The 17,116-nt window shown below is 39.0% G+C and overlaps 1 protein-coding gene across 1 annotated transcript; it reads right to left on the bottom strand.

The window, feature by feature from the left end:
* Positions 1-965: 965 nt before the first annotated feature.
* On the bottom strand, positions 966-16,917 carry CHAF1B (chromatin assembly factor 1 subunit B). Its single transcript, XM_080556226.1, has 13 exons — positions 16,625-16,917; positions 15,142-15,274; positions 14,305-14,422; positions 12,712-12,815; positions 10,347-10,443; positions 8,945-9,029; positions 7,828-7,921; positions 7,136-7,205; positions 6,962-7,053; positions 5,154-5,316; positions 3,594-3,998; positions 2,486-2,577; positions 966-1,991 (listed from the first exon to the last, which is right to left on the bottom strand). The coding sequence occupies exons 1-13, from the start codon at positions 16,748-16,750 to the stop codon at positions 1,870-1,872; spliced, it is 1,701 nt and encodes a 566-aa protein (XP_080412352.1). The 5' UTR covers positions 16,751-16,917; the 3' UTR covers positions 966-1,869.
* Positions 16,918-17,116: the final 199 nt, after the last annotated feature.

Raw genomic sequence — 17,116 nt, 5'->3', positions numbered from 1 at the left:
ATTGCACCTGAAGACCACAAAGGCCAGGTATGCCATTAACACTAAAATAATATATCTAACCAACTAGCTTTCAACAGAAAGAACAGTTTATGATGAAATGCACTTTGTGTAAAAAAAAGTAAAAAAAAAAACAACCAAAAAAAACAATTAGGATAATTTTAAAATTACTATTTCAAAGTGTAATTTTGAAGTCAATGAATCCTTTGCAGTGCAACAGAATGAACTACTGCAGTATTAAGCGGGTCACCGTCCCACAGAAAGATGAAATGCCAGCTTTCTTACAGCTCATGGTGAAGAAAACATCCGTTGCTGGTCATGTTATTTTGTGTTAGCTACAAATATCTGCTTTAGACATCAATTCAGACTTCTCTACAAATTTTTGTAATTAATTTCCATTGAAATATGATTTACACATATGATTACACACAATTTGTTTCAAGCTCTCTTTCTGGAACAGGTGTTTGTTAGTATTTCCTCCTTGTGACATTTTTGTGAATCACTTGTGAAACATTTCTATTTCTGCTTCTCTCATGTATTTGTCCAATTTCTAAGAAACTGTCAGAAAATAAGCACTATTTACACAGCTTAAAATCAACCAAATCCAGGGAAGAATGAAAGTCAAAGAGCTTTAGTATCAATTGCAGCTTTCCCTTCTCATGTATTTCAGAACTTCACGATATGTGTGGGCTAAATCACAAGAGAAAATTATATTCAAAAATTTCTACATGTTATCATAAACTAGAACAACCATTCACATTTTAAGTATTATCTTCTTAAAAATAAGTACCTGATATTAAACAAAAGTAATGAAGTAGATAAGCTCAGAATACTGTGGCTGAGCATTCATTCTACTTCTGGAGTCTTAGTCTGCACACCAGAGAAAAGTGAGTGTAGTGGTTTTCGAAGATTTGGGTCTCATTTTCAATTTGCAGGTCTTTGTTTAATAATAAAGCAAGTATTAAATAAATGAACTTTAAAAAGTTTATTATACACTGGATTTATATTATATTTTATTGGACAAATGAGTTAGATTTGGAAAAAAGAAAAGGGGAAATCTTTTCATGTAATTTTAATGTATACACTCAAATCCTGCTGCCTCAGGAAAATCTCATGTCTGCCTTTTCGTAAATATACGCGCTGAATAACTGCAAACTTTCTTCCACTGTTTAATGCTTTCAACAGGTCTTCAGAGGGTTTCTTCCTTTCGCTTTCTTGTTTCTTGCAGTTCTAGGTTCTGATTTGTTTCAGTCATACTGCATGCTGCTGCATTCAGAGCATGTGAACATCTGCTTCCATTCCACATGTACTGTAGAGAATTAATTATTTTGCACATTGCTACAATGTATAAGCCAAGCTGCCTGAATGAAAGTTTCAGGGTTTTTTTGTCTGTTTTTTTTTTTCTTAAGACACATCCAATCATTATGAACTTATTTAATTCCTTAGAAATTCTACTCATTCGCCAGACAGGTTGCTGGAAGACATAATACTTTATAAATGTCAGCTTAAGGACTTCTTATGGAAACTCTTAGGTTACTGTACAGCTTTTCAATAACCAGATTTTCATGATTTCCTTTAGCTGCTGCATTTCTTAAATAATGTTGTCTTCAAGAAGTAGAACTACACTTAGAAGTCACTTCACAACTATTTCCTCGTCTGCAAAGCCCGAAACCTGTGTCATCTACTGCCAGTAGAAATTTTATTCCTGAAACCTGTGTCTTCTACTGCCAGTTTCTTTCTTCACAGCACTATGTCAAATGTGCATATGGTACTTTAATCAGGAATTGAGGATTTAACATTTGCAAAAAGAAATGTGCTCTCAGATATGGCTGCATCACCTTCAAACTGAAGGGTCTACTAAAAGATTAGCTGTTATTTGTTTGTTTTGCAGCTGATTTGATCTTCAGCAGATGTAGAAAGGGGCATTTCCTCTGTTCTAGGACGTTTAGATGCTGGGGGATTTTGAAGACTGTCATCAGACGGTAGTGGCCTCTCTGAAACAGGCAGATATGAAAGTCATTTAAGCTCAGTGAAGTCAGATTAAGGAAGTGAATTGGCTTGCTGAATTCGCTAACAATTAAGCACTCATGAAAGAAAGTGGTTTGAGATAGACCAGCATCTGAAACAATTACATGCTCGAGGTACAAGGGCAGAAAGTCTCCTTAAAACCTACCTGTGTGACCTGGAGGACATCACGTCCAAGCAAGTTTACTCTCTAGTGTTTCAACTGTCAGCTAATGTTCCCATTACTATTAAACTGTAGTGATATACAAGCAGCTACCTGAGACAACCGTAGTAAGAACACCACACTTCATACTGTCGTAAGAACCTTTCAAACACACACAGACAATGAAGAAGCTTTAAAATCTACAACTAGTTTTAGGTTTGTGCATGATTTGAGTTTTATAGCTTATAAGAGAAGCCCATGATGGAAAAAAAAATGATTGGCAAAAATATTTTCTGGATACCAATAGCCACAAAAGCTTACCATGTTCCTGTTCTGAGGAAGGAGGTAAAGGAACTGTATCTGTACATGCCAAGGTTGGTGCATCTGGCTTCAGTGATATCAAGTTTATTCTCCTTTAAAAGAGCAGAAATAGTTCAAGTACTTAAAGCTTCCACATCCACTTTATTTGAACATATACTATACATAGAATCCTTTAAATTTAATGTTGTTTAGATGTATATTACTATGTGCGATTTTTTTTTTATTATTATTATATGCTGAGCAGGGCATTTTTAGAAGTACTTTAAATACAGCCATTCATCTTTTTCACTAGAAAGTACTTTTGCATGTTATGTGAAACAGGCCTTCAGAAGATATTGTTTTGGTGAAATATTTTCAAGTTAAGACTGTCTGCAAAGGTAAGGATTTTAGCCTGTTTCTTCACACCTGTTAAGGCTTTTAGTTTGGCTACAACAGCTTACCATTCCTCTGCTAGTCTTGTCCACGTTAACACTTTAAGACTGTTAAAACTCTAGGGAATTTTTTTGCCCTATAAAGTCCACTAACAATTCTAGTGGAGGAAAAAAAGAAGTCCTTTCTTTACATCACACTCATCAGATTTTGTATTTTCTTCTGCTAAACGTCTTCCGGATAGCACTTAAAAATAAGCATAAGAGTGACATAAGATTAACTGGACTATAAAAATTACCACTGGCAGCACCACGCATATTACTACAAGATAACACTCATAGCATAATTAGCTAGTATGATAAAATATAGCTTCTCTCTCAAAAACCCAGGAAGATTAATTTGTGCTGTCACCCTGCCCTCTGGACAACAGTAACTTTTAACTAAACCTTTTCTCTTGTTAGTTCCCATACAGATGAGACGGACAAGGTGTAACGGTCAGCTTAACTTTGCTACTTCTTCATGTTTTAGATAGAAAGGCAAGAACTGTACGTTTCGGATTTGAGACATTTTGACCTTTTAGCTGCAGTACAGCTGGAACAAGACGTTCCATGTCAAGACAGCTACCACCAAGACACAAGGCTAGGAATTTATATCTAAACCTCAAACTTTTAAATGCAGCACAAGCACAGCTTGTCTTGGCCTTCGGATTTATGACTGCAAATGGCAATATAAATCTCACCTTGGCGTCTTGCTCCATGCTTGTAAAGTGTTGAGAGTAATCCTCCTGGGCTGGTTTACTTTAGTACTCTGGCTGGCTGGCTGGCTCATTTTCCTCTCGTCTGAAGATGAGACTGGAACATTTTTTACGCCAGCAGGTGTGGAAGGCAAGTCCTTACCGGCACCTGCGAGTGTCTTAGGTTGGAGTGTGGGAGTGCTGGGAGGAGTCCCCTCTGTCAGCCTAGAGCCTGGGGAAATGGCTTTGTGACACTGACTCTTCTTCACTTTCTTCTCTGTTGTACCAGGAGCCTTGACATTTATCTGAGGCTTCTCCTTCAGTGGTATTCCCAGTTCATCCTTCTCAAAGGTAACAAATGAACAGTATCCATCCGTGGAAGAAATTGCAAGAAAGGCTCCATCACTGGACCTGTTTGGATTTTTTTTCCATTAGGAGCAAATGTTAAAACTTTTTTCTTCAACTCCCAATCCCCCCATCTGTGACACACATCTGTTCCTCTTCTCTTCCCCCGAGTACATGCATACATCTAAATAAAACTGCATTCAAGCGAAAGACATGCAATTCAAATGATCTTCAAGTCTGGCCTTCACATCTGATTTAATCTCTCTGGCCTTGTCTGTGATCAGTGGTATTATGCTGCTGCTAGCACCTGCATTCACCTCAGCAGGCACAGATCAATTGCAGGTACAAAACCCCTTCAGGCACAGTTTCTGAAATATTGCTGAAGTCTGCCCATTTAGACCAGCCGAGCAGCTTAAGCTCTTTAGCTATGGTCCCCGTGCTAGGTAGAGATCCCTGTGCTCAAAATCACTGCGGTGCTCATATGGGCAGGCCCATGGTACTTATTTCACCAAGTAAATCAATCACTGATAAAAAACATATGCTTTCCTATTCTCTTCTGCTCCCCTCCTCCTGACACACAATGATTTTCAGTTTCTGAGCATGAGTTATAACTTCTGATAGAGGCTTCCACGTTGTCCTCAGCTTAGGAATACTGGCTAGAAAGGCGTAACAAGCCTAGTCCAGCAGAGGGATTATCCTGATTGCAAGTCTCAGCTTCAATTTTCAGCTCCAGTTCAGACTTCCTGCATCAGGCCAGATAAACTACTTAGTCCCATACACGAAGAACCATCAAGCAGAACTACACAGATAAAGCTTAATTTGGCCAGGATACTGATACCTGAACGCAGAGGTGACTTTTGAAACCTCTGAATAACATCGTTATTACCAGTAACACTGCCTGGACAATGAGTACTTTTCAAAGGCACCCAAGTACATTAGGATTTGTACAAATTTTCTATTTGTCTGTACAATGCTATCTACTTGTCCTTTGGCTGCTTGCACCTTGTTTCCCAACCAAAGAACTGTAATTCTTCAGTTTACAGGGCAAACGAGATGACTTGTTTGGATATCACAATGACAGTGACCAAAGACATGTCATAAATGAAACACAAAAATAAAGCAAGACACAGGAAGTTGTGCAGAGCCTCACTGTATAAAAAGGACAACCTCTCCTCTCCCCCTCCCATCACAACAACTTTTAAGAATCTAACCATTACATACCATGAAATGTCACTGAGGGTGTGATAATGTATGTTAGAAACATAGCCAAAGGGGAAAGACTGCTCAGTGTCATAAAAAAGCACAGAATCTTCTGAGGCAACAGCGAACACCAATCGATAGGGCAAATTCAACAGACCAGGAGATGATTTCTGACTAATTTCATCTAGAATGCAAAGAAATGAAAACACTGAGAATTCTCTCTTGTATTCATTGCAGGGTAGTAAACACACTAGTTAGTCATGAACCCAAACAAAGATTTAATTATTCATCAAGATAACGGCTGAGAAGATGGCACTTCTATAAAACAAAGCTTAATGTCAAGCACTAACATTTCTATTGCCTACAGATTGCCCCCCATTGTCCTGAGAGAGAAATCAGCAGAAGTTTAGTTCATCCAAGTTGTTAATATTTTGTTTTGTCTGTCACATTTTCCAGTTTAAATTCTTCAACGTATTTGTATGCACTTTAATACTGAAGTCAAAACAAACAAACCTTAGGAAATACTTTAATTTAAAGTCACCATAAATGTATACCACCACATTATATTCACAGAATCATAGAATGGTTTGGGTTCAATGGGACCTTAAAGACCACCTGGTTCCAACCCCCCCGCCATGGGCAGGAACACCTCCCACCAGAGCAGGTTGCCCAAAGCCCCATCCAGCCTGGCCCTGAACACTGCCAGGGATGGGGCATTCTGAATGACTCATTCAAAATAATGTATTTAGCTCCATGCGTGGTATCTTGGATTCAGCTCCTAGCTAATCTTTGGCTTCCAACATTAGTTCTTTGTAAAGACAGGTTATTCAGACTTGACCAGAAGCTGTGCGCTAGCTAGCTATTTTCAGAAATCCCTAGTATACAGACCTCCTGTTCACTTCCACGATTGTGGAAACAATGCACTGAAAAAAACAAGACATTACCATAATGTTAATGTAAGGTGCTTACGCTTACAGATTTGTGGACTACCACAGATTCTCACTTTTCAGGGACTGTACAGCAGAAACTAACCAGTGCATTTCGGAGAGCTACGGAGACTGACTGCAGACACTCGTCTCCTTACCTTGCACCACAGAACTACAATAGATCTAAAGATTATGATGGAAATACAGAACACAAGAACAGGTACTTTCTAAATCCTCCAAGGAATACTACAAATTGACTCTCTAATGAAAGAGGTTTTATTGCACTCCTTGAAATGAGTAAAGCTCTGCTTTTTCACCAGAATAAGAGTGGTCTTGTTAAAATATAAACACTCCTGGCCCCACAGGGCTCGCGATAAGGCTGTATTTCAATCTCCAGGTAAGTTCTCATGCAACTTCATACCGTTCTTCCCCTCCTCAGAACTCCCGTTCTGGCCAGTAACACCAGCATTGCTTCAAGTTTGGCTTCCTTGAATAAACATCAATGGTTGTTGCAAACTACACCAACTCTGTGGCGTTTCTGTGATGTGGGTAGTTGGGTCTAAAAATATTTCACTGGGTTGCTCCTTTAGTGCTAAGCCAAGTTATTTACTTTTATTCACAGAAAATGATTAAAAGTTAAATACTAAACAGTATTTCTGTAGCCGACATGGCCAAGAAGTTAATTAAGAAGTTAATTCGCTATATCAAAAGCTATTCACAAGGTACTTGAGGTGAATTCAGGGTCTTAGAATCAGGAAACAGTTTCTAAGATGTGGTACAACACTATCTTAAGGAATGTTAAAAGGCTAGGGAATAAAATCATATGGCCTGCAAATAAACAGCCACACTAGCCTTTTCACATGTTTGCTGTAAAAATCATAATCCCCGACGGATTTACAGTACCTTTATTAAGTGCTCGTCTCAACTCAAAGTAGACTGGGCAGCAGCGAACAGCAAGAGTTGCCTTTCCAGGACAGGGCAGATGACCCATAGGCCTTTTATGAAGAATAAGTATTTCAGAAAACAGCACTTGATTTTTTTTTAATAAAATGATATTTTGATCTTATTAAACTCTACCTTTTAAGATTGTTTCTGGAGAAAACATATGTGGTGTTTGTTACATTTTCTCCTGATTCAACACAGCCAGCTGCAAAAACAGGTAGAAACATTACTCATCAAGTCAAAAAGGTACTGAGTACACACTTTCTGCCTATAAACATTTTACTTCTCAGGAATTAGACTTGTCAGTTGGGCAAGAGCTGTGCAACCTAAATACAACTTTAAAAGGCATCCCAAATATTTATTTAATGCTGTTTGTGTTTCCCTTATATACTTCCCGCTCAAAGCTTCTTTTTAATGATGCCAGACATCTATAAAAGCAGTGCTTATATGGGCAAACTGATCCCCTCCTTGCAATGTTATTTCTACTATGACTGCAGAATGTTTTTTAAAAAGGATAAAAATGATGAGAGACCTGACAGTCAAAATAAACCACTCATTATTCTTCATTTCTATTTAAACAGAGCTGTATTGTTGCAGTGTACGTTTCAGTTAAGAAAAATGCCACAAATATAACTTTTATCACCAGAGAAGGTTGAGGTTCTGGATTGCTAATGAACGAGTATTGTGGAGTCTCTATTTCCTTCAACGGGAAGATGATTAAGGAGGAATGGCACAATACAAATAAATAAGCATCCCCAAGCAGTTTGAAAGCAATCCTAATGCACATTCAAAGTAAAGTATAATAAACATTACATGTTCTTACATACCTGGAGTGAGTAATAAGGAGCCATCAGGAGTAAAACTGAGTCTGCGGAAAAATGACTTCATGCTGTCATCATGAAACATCCGATAGCTCCTAGCCTGTAACATTGAAAATATGATTGCAAGAAGTGCCATGAATATGTCAGTTGGAATACAAGCGCGAAAAGTCATCTAGTTGTACAGTCCAACCTCACAGAGCTTTTAAAATAAAAGATAAATATTTTAAAAACCATAATTCCTTCAAACTCATTTTCCCCCTTTGCAATAAATTCTTCACAGCTAAGAAAAATAACCCTGATTCCTCATCAGCTAATCAAAACACTCTTAAGAGCGGTCACATTAGACCAGTAATCACAAAGTAGTAATAACCTGGAGAACAACATTATGTAACAGTCGGTGTAAAAACCTGTTTGTTAGGCATTTAGTTTTAACTCTAGGAGTAGAGGTTTAAAGAAAGCTTCTGTAATGGCAAAGAGACTTCTCTCAGGCCTGTTCTTTAGTCTCTATAAAACTGTTACAAATATTTCACAAAAAAAAATAAAAAGGAATAAAAAGAATTAAAAAGGTTATAGCTGGCTTAGAAGTGTTATTTTACTCTGAATTATTTTGGGGAAAAAAAAGTTCCTTGGTTTTTCTCTTTAAAAATAGTGAAAATTTAGGAAATTCTAATCCTATTTTTCTTAAAAATCAGCCCCCCCTTTTTGTAAATTTCAGGCTGTTGAATTTAAAAGATTAATGCTATGTCATATCCATTCATAAATGTACAGCTACACTCTGACAGACGCGTTTTAAATCTATTAAAAATTCGTCACACATACTATTTTTTCCATGACATTTTTAACATTTACAGCCAAAGACGCTGTGTTACTACTTTACTCAGCTGAACTTTCAAGAGATCAGCAGCAGCAGGCAATGTTCTTTGTTAGTCACTTCTACAATGACAGAGGAAACCTGAAGAGGTCTCTACTCATAAAACGTTAAAGTTAGATGCAGACGAAAGTATTTGATATGTGGATTATTTGAATGGAAAATATCTGTCCCTTTAGTTTCGGAGAACAGACTAACTCATACAGAATAGCACCCAGCACATTCTCCAGTACCATCAGCAGCAGAACAACACACCTCTCCTTCAGCTCCCGACCCAGATGGCATCTTGGTAACGTTGAATGCTACACGCCTGGTTTGTGTGTTGTATACTCGCAGGACCCTACATGGTGGAGAGCACAGTTAGCTGTAGCCAGCTTCCCTTCACCTCAAGTTTCACATAGCATTACAACACCTCACTTTTCAGCCAGGACTGCCAAAAATAAATGACAATCACACAATAATTATAGCTCTGTTCATGAGACAACGCCGGGGAGGACACGTCTTTATGGCTAAGCAAGCAGTTAATCACTGACAACTATTTGACTCAATGAGGTTTGTAAGGTACGAGCATATATATTCATAGAGGAAAAAAGGAATTAATGGACAGTGAACAGCCACGCCATTCCTACCTGCGCTGTAGTAGCTAATAAGTTCCTGTGGAATAGGAACTCTCCTCAAAGACAACTAGTTACATTTCTAGGCTTTAATTCAGTTTCCTTTGGAAGACATGAAAACCAGAGTATAACTCCACAGAGAAGGTTTGAGCTCCACTGACTTCATCTCAGTAAACAGCAGGTAGCCAAAGCAAATCCAACTGCTGGTCCCACCATCCCGTCCTTTCTGCCAGCTCAGACACCCACTGAAGCCTTCACTGGGTTACGTTGGTTTGTGTTTCACTGCTGTTCGTTTTAATAGAAGCACACAAATTTCACATAACTGATTATCAGAAAACAGAGGCTCATAATGACCTAGCAGCCATTAACTCATCATTTTTCTGAGCCTATTGCGAATCTTAAATCAAAACTACTTTTCCACTACTACAGTAATTTTCCTTGCAACTGGTGCCAAATGACACACATTTATTAGCCAGCTGCGACCCCTCCTGAGCAGCACACATGCCCTAGACAGCTTAAGCTGAACTGCAAAGTTCTGACAAAGGCCAAGTTTATGAAGTGTGTGTTTGCTTTCCCAATGACATCACTTACAAAACTGCTTGGGATGGAGGGAGCAAGAGGGTGAAAGAAATATATCAGTGAAAAAAAGTATTTTAACTGATTTCTTAACCTGCTTATACCTTTCTCTAAAATGCATTGACAAGGATGGACTTATTAGCTCACTGACAACCAGAGAATGCAGCAATCTCTTCAGATGTATCTGGTATCTCTAACGACTAATATCATGAAAGCTTATTTCCTGAAGACAATTTTCTAAAAAAACGTTATATAAGCTTACTTGCCATTTAGAAAAGACACTCAGACCTCAGGAATCATTTACCACAAGCAAAAAGTTTACTGAATTATCATGTTGCTTTCACATCAACCTTCTTAGACAACAATCTGAACATAGATAAAAGTCACATTTATCTCATACACATGCTTTCAATTCATCCTCAAGTAAGAAAGAACACTAAGGCAAAACACTTAGACCATCAGCTCACCTATCACAACTCAGAGTTGCAATGTACTGGCCTAGAGGATCCCAGGTTATTCCTTGGACATAACTCTTGTGTTCATTTAATATTGAAACCTTCTGCCCTGAAATTACAAACAGTTTCCAAATTCTGAATTCAAATGTGTTTTAAAAACATTTCTTCATTTCAGAAATAAAACAAGGCAAGACGTTTTAAAATACAAACTAGTAATTTTTTAAACAAATTTATCTTGATGGTACCTGACATGAATGTTGGAAACAGAAATATTCTAGACATACAACAGATTCTAGACATAAATTCAGCCAATTGGTACACGCTAATTTAAGGCTTGTTCCCTACAAACTAACGCAGACAAGCAGCTTGGTTCAGGCATCAAATGTGCAAGATGAGTATATTTCAAAACCTTTCTGATTTAGAAAAAAAAATAACCATGGAAGTCTAGAGTACTCCTCAACAATTAACTGACTTTGGCTGAATACAAAGCCAGAAATTCCAGCACTAAAACACAACTGTCAGCTGGGGCTAGATAGCCAGGCGCTGCTCTCTGGAGCTGTGGAAACTCACCTACTCTGCTGAGCAGGCACTGAACAAATATACTGCATGAATGCTGACTGATGGCTTCCACACACACAGCTTTCAGAAATACCTCTACAGCAGTGCTAACTCATGCTCTTCCACAGCTCACTGTATCATGAACATCTTTCAAAGGCTTGAACTCTCTGACCAACATGAATGTCACAAATCTAAAGCATCGTGATGAGGTAAATTTACAGAAAATTGTCATGAAATACTATGTTTTAAATACCAGTGACAGACTTTCTTCTAGTGTCATAGTGTCGCTTTGTTTCAAAGGAACAGCTCTTTGAAAAGATTACACAAAGAGTCGAGGCCATGCTGCGTAATTCCCGAAGTCCTTCTGCCCCCCTTGTTCTCAGACAGTGACCAACAACACATGCCTAAGAGCCTAAGAAGCAAGCAAGCACGTAATGGTATTTCTCCAGGATGCCCTGAGAGTTGCCAACAGTTTGTGCCTGTGGGATTTCTAAAGCCAGTGATCTGGTCTTTGTACTAAACAATGAAATCCCTATGGATTTTTATTATTAATTTTCTTCCTGCCATTTTTTGTTGTTTTTTAAACCATGCAAGCTTTTAGCCTGGATATTATAAGAAGCTCTCCTTGAAGCTCTTTACTTTCATGTACCTCCAACTTCAACCACAAAGCCTACATTTTCCATTAATGGCTTCTTACTTCCAACTTATTAGTTGTGTCTCCACTTAGAAGACACAAAACTCCTCTGCAGCAATAATTTAATGCTAAAAGAAAGCAGCAAGAATGGAAGACATTACACATATACTATGTAAGTAACATAAAAGGACATCCAGCTTTTTTTAGTAAAAATTTGAATAGATATGTCCATTTAAAGTTGTTACAAGCAGTCCAAAATGCAGGACATTTCATCACTATCTGCCTGCACATACTTAAGCTCTGAGCACATACACACTTAGTTGAACATTCTTGTATTTATGGTAAAGGAGTGTATGTGAACACAGTTAGGAGGATGGGAGAGATATTAAGCATCCAAACCAAGAACACGAAAAAACGTCAGCAGCAGAACATTTATACTTCCATGGGTGCACGCACTGAGAAATTAACCTGGATGCTATTTTTTTTTTAAATTAGATACTAAGTATAAGAAATGCAAGATTAAAGTTTAACTCTAGTGAAAGTCAAGTATTTCCACATTAGATTAGAATTTAAAATAATGATTGCACTGCTAATAAGAAAACACCAAACCACTCTCAAGCAACCAAACCTAATTGGTTACTACCAACCATACATACATGGCTGGACACTGCAGAGTGCTAAGTATTCTGGGTTGGTCCAACAGAACTTCTACAGTTGGGCTTGGAGAATATGAGCAATCCCATGGCAGTGGGATGAAGATGAACAAAAGTTTTTTGCTGAACAGAGCCTAAAAAAGTGTCACATCTTGCCAAAAGAAAAGGCCTACATCCTACATGTTCTTTCTGGATTTGACCGAGGTAGTTAGTTACTTGATACCTGTCAACTTTTATGTGTTTGTTGGGGTGGGGGGAGGTGAACGAGTAATACACAAGACACTTGTATAGGAGCTTGGGGAAAGAAAAAGGGCACGGTTTGCTTTCTCAGTGAAGATATGAAGAGATGACTTAGTACGCTTTGCTGGCCTGAGGGTATCCTTATGTGCTGGGCTATCTGCCTCACAATTCCAGAAGTTTAGCAACTAAGTGGACTGCTCTCTCACAAACAGAAAATATTTTTAACCATTTTGATAAATACCCTAAGATGCTTCCATCAGTACTGGAGCCACAAATAAGAAAAAGCATTTACCTTTATTGACATCCCACATTATTGCTGTGTTATCTACAGAAGCAGATGCCATGTAATTTCCATCAGAAGTCCAACAAATATCGTACACGTCTTCTAGGTGGCCTCTAGAAGCCGGAAGAGAAGATACCAATTATTAAGGTGAACAGATACATGTAAATGTTAACAGTTTTGCACAATTTCAGGTTAAAAAGAAAATCAGAGATCCAAATTAAAAAATCATGGAAGTAAAATGAACAGCATGATTTTCAGCTTCTAAAAAACTCCCATATTCAGGAGGTGGTAGAACGTTCTTAAAAGCACATCCTACTTCTACTCAAAATAAGCCTGCCTTTTCAACGTTCCTTTTTTTCCACAGACAATAAAAAACCTTGCATTTGAAATTGCTTTTGAATTTATATCTAAAGAGCTACAAATGAATAGTTCTAGGATGCGTACGAACAGAACACTACACCAAAGAAGTCAAGTGACACAATTCAAAACAACTTTACTGCATATTTATGGGTTTTATAAAAGCAGTAAACAAACATGCACGCTCAGCAGAACCACATGAAACACAGAAAATTAAGGTTGATTTAGATGCAACTGAACAAACTTTGTAAGATATTCAGAACCACCTAGAAGGACTTCACCAAAACCAATATGTATTGCCTGTAGTTTAAAGATTTGCCATACAGTGTCATAGCTTTAATAATTAATATTTAGGGAAGGGGGTTTGGCTTTGTTTGTTTGCTTTAAGAGCTTGATGCTCCTAAGGATCCTGCCGGTACTTCATGCAATTTCACTAGCACGTTTGAAACTTTGTACATAAACCTCAACAGTTGCAAGGAATCTAACAGTTATGTACAGCACAGTTCTTTTTTTGTAAAATGGTGTAAATCCTTAATAATTTTATCAGTATAGACGGAGACCTAAACTTTTAACAGGTACTACACAGAAAATGGAGCAGGTATAAATACTGCTCATTTGAAGTACTGCAGAACCACTTATTTCTTTCAATCTTCTGCTGAGTGAGAACAGAACATGTTCCAACTGCCAGCACTGGTTTAATGCCTTAGTCACTGTCAGCTAATACTGACCTAGACTTACCAGGCACAGTGTGTATATTGTATTAATCACTGTATAGTTTGAAACTATTAAAAAGAACCAGTTGTAAAAGACTGGTCTAGCTTCACATCTACTGTCCGGCAAACTTCAATGAACCATTTCAACTACTGACATTTTTTTGCTTTAATAATGATCAAAATTTCCACTATAAAGCTAATAAATAAAACTTCACATTTTCTTTAAATATGTATACACACACACACACACGTGTTAAAGTTTAAGTGCCTGCAAATCTCATGAACCAGTTTCAGAGCACATCAGTTATGTCACGTAAATTAAGTCACGTAAATGCCTTAACTAAGAGGATGCAGGTTGGCACTGTATCAAAAGAAAAAATAAAAGATGATAAAAGGATGAACATTGGAGTAAGCAAATCTTAGAGAATACTGAAGTTCTAAATACACTGAGCAGAAGACTGTACTATATGACAAAAGCCACTGCAGAATCAAAAACCCAGAACAGAAAGCGAGCTAAAAAATATTGAGCTACCTTAAAGTTTTAACAACTGTCCAGTTTTCCTTGTTGAGCTGTGCTTCATCTTCATCCTGAAAAGCTAGTGGTTCCAGTTCTTTGCTATCATTCAGCTTCCACAACAAAATAACAGCATCTGGAGAAGAAATACTATGAATACTTTTCCACTCATTGTTTTGTTAACATATTACATTTAGTTTAACATTACAGTTATCTCATGTATGACACATGAAAAACAAGCCTTAATTTGTGATGAGGAAGAAGAGACTGCTTTACCCTCCAGTGTGAGCTACTGATTTTAATCTAAGTATTTTTTATGTAATGCTAATAAAAAGAATAGAGAGACTCCCAGGAGTTAAAATGAGAGTTAAGTGCTTGATTTCCAATTTACTTTTGATTAGAGCCGGCTATGGTTCTGCACTTCAGGCTTTTGAAAATCTTCCATTAAGGTAGGTAACACTCAGCTCTGTCTCACAGAGCACCCCCCCACCTAACGCTGTCCCTGCTGCGACTGAAGAACCCACACGGCCCTGGAGGGACAGGGCTAAATTTACAGATTCTGCCACAGCGTCTCAGTATGACGCTAGGCAATACACTCAGTCTCCCTGCCTCTGAAACACAGACAGCAATTATTTTATATCTGGAATACATCCTCTCAGACACACAGACAGTGAGAAGTTATTTAAGAACTGCATGGCAAGTATTTGCCATGTACAATCAGAGGGCACACAGCAGTCCATAGCTAGAAGTGCGAGAGACAGGTATGAATAAACCCCCATGTTCATTTTCTCCCCTCCACTCACCAGATGCACAAACAGCTTCTTTATGTTAGCTTCTTTAGGCATTATCACTCACCATCTCCACCAGATGCTAGGATCTCACCGCTGGGAGAGAAGCGCACAACATTTACTGCTTTGGTATGGCGGGCGAGGTTGGACAAGAATTCCACAATAGCTTTTCCATCTGGTCCTTTTTCCACTTTCCATATCTACTTACAAAAGCATTACAGGTAGTTTTCAGAAACAAGATGTAAGCTGTGGTCATCACTACAAGAATTCACAATTTACTCCTTGGGCAGTCATTCTGAACTTATTATCTGAAACTCTGACAGCTCAAGCTGCAATAGCACAACATTTTTCTCTCTACAAACTACAACTGTAATTATATTGCAGAATTATTTTAGTCTGATGAAATGCATTATCAAATATTTCCCATAAATTTAAAAAACAACCACCAAACACAACATCATTCTCTTATCTTTCATCAGCAACCTCCACCTTCAAGTGAATTTGACACGTCTGTAGATAGCGATTTTAATATTATGGGTTTACAATAACTCCAACAACCACAAATAGTAACAATCCAAAAAAAAAATAACAACACCCAAACACCCTTATCTCTACAGGAAAAAAAAAGTGTGGATGCAATCCAAACAGTCCAGATTGAAAGGACAGGTCTGATCTTTGCATCTCAGATCCTCTGGTAAACCAGAATATTTCTCCACTAAGAAAATGCAGCAATAACAATAAGAAAAAGAAAACCTTCTTATTTCTCTCTTCCTGCTTATTGCACATGTAGTGAGACCTCATTACAATACTTTATTTTTCAAATACATCAGATGTGTGAAGACTGACAAAACATAAGCAGACTCAAAAGATATTTAAAAGGTAAACTTATCCAAGACTGATAGATGGATACACACTCACATAGCAGAAAACCTGCGTGAATTCTTTGTGTGGGAGTTTGTTACCAAGGAGCACAGGGAGGCTCCTGGTTGCAATCCTTCTTTATGGCAAGATAAGTTTGAGGAAAATTGAAGGGTTAGCACTAGAGTTTTTAGCAAGCAAGCCAATTTTTTCCTTCTTTTTTTTTTTTTTTAAATGGCAAACCACCATGCCTGGATATTGAAGGGACATACAGGGAAACGAACAGCCCAGCAGGATGGGAACCTACTCTGTTTCAGTTTTAGTTCCAAAAAAAAAAGGGGAGGCAAAAAGAAAACTGTGCCTCACTAGCCCATTAACTTTATTTAAGAAGATGACTAAGATGCATTTAAAAAGAATGTCGCGCTCTCAGTGCATTCGTTTTCCCAAAGCTTTCCAATCAGGCCTTACTTTTAAGAGAAAAAAACTGCGATTACTGACTGACTAACAGGAACAATATGTATCAGGAATTTTTATGACAGAAAGCAACTGCTTGGTTTTGCAGTGGTGCATCTCACAGACACGTCTCTTGGGGCTTACGCTCCTCAGCCACCTGATACTGTCAGGGGCGACCCTCAGGAGGCTGAGGACGGGACTCCCAACGCCTGCCGACACCGACCCGGGGCGCTACTCACGCGGACGGCCGTGTCGACGCCGGCCGAGGCCAGCCGGTTGATCTTCCCGTCGGCTCCGCGCTGGAAGTCCAAGCTGTACACGGGCTCCTTGTTATGCCACGCTATTTCGCACGTGATCACCTTCATGGCTGCTTGAAGAGAACGCAGCGAGGCGCCGCTCCGCTCACCTCACGGCCCAACCGCCGCCAACGGCCGCTAACGGCCGCCGCGCGCCCCCCGCCCCTACCTGCGGCGCCGCGCGGCCTGGCCCCGCTCCCGCCCGCGAGCGCGTTTCCCGCTCCTGCTCGCCCCGCCCCTGCCGCCGCCGCGGCGCCTGCGCAGTCGGACCCCCCCCCAGGAGGGCAACGCCTGAGGTGGGGCAGCGCCCCCCGGCGGGGCGGCGCCATGACGGCGGGCAGCGATAACAGAGCCTGAAACGTTGGGCGTTTTAGTTTGGCTATGTTTTCAAGAAAAGGACACCTAAATAAAGGGCACTGCCTAAGCCTTCTCCTC

Source organism: Anser brachyrhynchus, assembly GCF_964034855.1.
Source record: "Anser brachyrhynchus genome assembly, chromosome: 1".
Classification (NCBI taxonomy): Eukaryota; Metazoa; Chordata; class Aves; order Anseriformes; family Anatidae; genus Anser; species Anser brachyrhynchus.
This window is presented reverse-complemented; position numbering and strand designations above follow the sequence as displayed.